General features: G+C 49.5%; 1 protein-coding gene across 1 annotated transcript; it reads left to right on the forward strand.

Moving 5' to 3' along the window:
* The first annotated feature begins 755 nt into the window (after positions 1 to 755).
* LOC138901484 (uncharacterized) lies at positions 756 to 1,241 on the forward strand. Its single transcript, XM_070189253.1, has one exon. It carries the CDS (start codon positions 756 to 758, stop codon positions 1,239 to 1,241), a length of 486 nt encoding a protein of 161 aa, XP_070045354.1.
* The last annotated feature ends 1,515 nt before the right edge of the window (positions 1,242 to 2,756 follow it).

Consider the following 2,756-nt stretch of genomic DNA (forward strand, 5'->3'; position numbering starts at 1 on the left):
CCCCCGTTCAGGAGTAGGTTCCAGTTGTGGATTAGCTTGTGGGACCAGCACAGGCACCACCTGTGCCAATTGTAATTCCAGGCCTTCAGGAGGCCTTAGCCCAGATTTTGACCATGTGCACCAGTGTTGCTCAGGCGGTCTCTGTTCCAGCCGCAACAGCCACTTCTCAGGCCGGAGGAGGTGCTCTGACCCCTTCCACCTGCACACCAGAGCAGACGGTAGAAGGACTCCAGACACCGGGGGCACCACCAGCCCAGCCGGTTGCAGCTGCTTAAGACTATGTGGTTCCTGTCATGCCCGATGATAAGCAGCATCGATTGGAGAGGTTTGGGAGACTCCATCCCCTATCTTTCAGTGGTACCGAGGGAGAGGATGCATAAGGCTTCTTGGATAGGTGTCAGCGGATACTCCATACAACAGGTATTCTAGAGACCAGTGGGGTCTCATTCACTACTTTTCAGTTCTCTAGGGGCGCCTTCAGTTGGTGGGATATTTATGAGAGGCGTAGGCCGTTCGGCGCATCACCCGTTACCTGGTAGCAGTTCTTCGGTCTATTCTTGGAGAAGTTCGTGCCTCAGTCTCGCAGAGAGGAGCTACACAGGCAGTTCGAGCAGCTTCGTCAGGGCGATATGTCCGTGAGGCAGTACGAGATGAGATTTTTTAAGTAGGCCCGTCATGCTATCTGATTGGTTCCCACAGACAGGGAAAGGATCAGGAGGTTCATAGATGGCCTCGCTTTTCAGCTTTGATTGCTTATGACTAGAGATAGTGTGTCTGGTCCTACTTTTGATGAGGTTGCCGATGTTGCTCATCAGATTGAGATGGTACGCAGCTCGAAACAGGTTGAGAGGGAGGCCAAGAGGCCTCGTGGACAGGGTGGATTTAGCGGTGTTCCTTCTGGGGGTCAGTTCCACCACGGTAAGGGTCGTCCTTTCAGAAATTCCCAGACATCTTGCCCAGTTCACCGTGGTGCGTCATCTGGCCATGGTACATATAGTTATCAGCAGGGCCATTCATCTCTCAATGCTCTCCCCGCTCAGAGTTTATCCCGTGCTCCATTGGGTCAGGGTTCGTCTATGAAAGGTCCTTCTACCAGTTATCTCGGTGCTCGGGGCTTCCTTCAGTCCCCAGCACCAGCACCGGGGAGTTGCTATGAGTGTGGAGAGTTTGGTCACATAAAGAGGCAGTGTCCTCGCCTAGTGGGAGGTCCAGCTCAGCAGAGGAGCCAGTCTATGACATGAGCACCAGTTTTTTCACCACCTGCTCATCCAGTTCGGGATGGAGTTCAGTTAGCTAGGCGAGAAGATGGCTCGAGTGTATATCCGCAAGATCGTCAGGCTTCATGGCGTACCGGTATCTATCATCTCTGACCGGGGTACGCAGTTTACATCACGGTTCTGGAGGGTCGTACAACATGAGTTGGGTACTCGGGTGGAGTTGAGCATAACATTTCACCCTCAGACGGACGGACAGTCCGAGCGCACTATTCAAATATTAGAGGATATGCTCCATGCGTATGTGATGGAGTTTGGGGGTTCGTGGGATTAGTTCTTGCCTCTAGCGGAGTTTGCTTACAACAATAATTATCAGTCGAGCATCTAGATGGCACCGTATGAAGCTTTGTATGGTAGGCGGTGTAGGTCTCCAGTGGGTTGGTTCAAGCCGGGCGAGGCTAAATTATTGGGTACAGACTTGGTTCAGGATGCTCTGGAGAAGGTTAAGGTGATTCAGGATAGACTGCACACAGACCAGTCCAGACAAAAGAGTTATGCAGATTGGAAGGTTTGCGATGTTGCATTCATGATTGGGTAGCGGGTCCTGCACCGGGTGTCACCCATGAAAGGTGTTATGAGGTTCGGAAAGAAGGGCAAGCTGAGCCCAAGGTTTATCGGCCCATTTGAGGTATTGCGACACATTGGGGAGGTTTCTTATGAGCTTTCCTTGCCTCCCAGTTTAGCAGGAGTTCATCCAGTATTCCATGTTTCTATGCTCCGGAAGTATCACGGCGATCAGTCACACGCGTTGGATTTCAGCTCAGTCTAGTTGGACAAGGATTTATATTATGTTGAGGAGCTGGTGGCGATCTTGGATAGGCAGGTTCGAAATCTGAGGTCGAAGAATATTGCTTCTATGAAGGTTCAGTGGAGGGGTCAGCCGGTCGAGAAGGCAACTTGGGAGACTGAGCAAGATATGCACAACAGTTATCCTCATCTTTTCACCACTTCAGGTATGTCTCTATACTCATTCGAGGACGAATGTTTGTTTAAGAGGGGGAGGATGTAACGACCCGGCAGGTTGTTTCGAGAGTTGTAGCCCTGTTTCCCCATTTTCTGCTTCTTTTGTGTTCTACAACTGCTATATGACTTACCGAGTTAGTTGGTTCACGTCCGTAGTGAATTCTGAGTGAATTGAGACATTTAATCTCTTACTTGAAATCTTAAGCTGGAAAATTCGAACGGATATAGACTTATTTGTAAACGACCTCGGATTGGAATTTTGATAGTTCTGTTAGCTCCCTTGGGTGATTCTGTACTTAGGAGCGTGTCTGGATTGTGATTTGGAGGTCGGGAGTAAAATTAGGCTTGAAATGGCGAAAGTTAAATTTTTGGGAAGTTTGACCGGGCGGTTGTATTTTTGATATCAGGGCCGGATTCTAATTTCGAAAGTTGCACTAGGTGCATGGGATCATTTGTGATTTGTGTACAAAATTTGAGGTCAATCAGACGTGATTTGATAGGTTTCAGCATCGTTTGTAG

The sequence above is a fragment of the Nicotiana tomentosiformis genome, chromosome 11 (genome assembly GCF_000390325.3).
Source record: "Nicotiana tomentosiformis chromosome 11, ASM39032v3, whole genome shotgun sequence".
In the NCBI taxonomy this organism is placed as follows: domain Eukaryota; kingdom Viridiplantae; phylum Streptophyta; class Magnoliopsida; order Solanales; family Solanaceae; genus Nicotiana; species Nicotiana tomentosiformis.

What these genes read in the sequence shown, in the direction of transcription:
- LOC138901484 (XM_070189253.1), top strand. Translation starts at nt 756, where the DNA reads ATGACTAGAGATAGTGTGTCTGGTCCTACTTTTGATGAGGTTGCCGAT.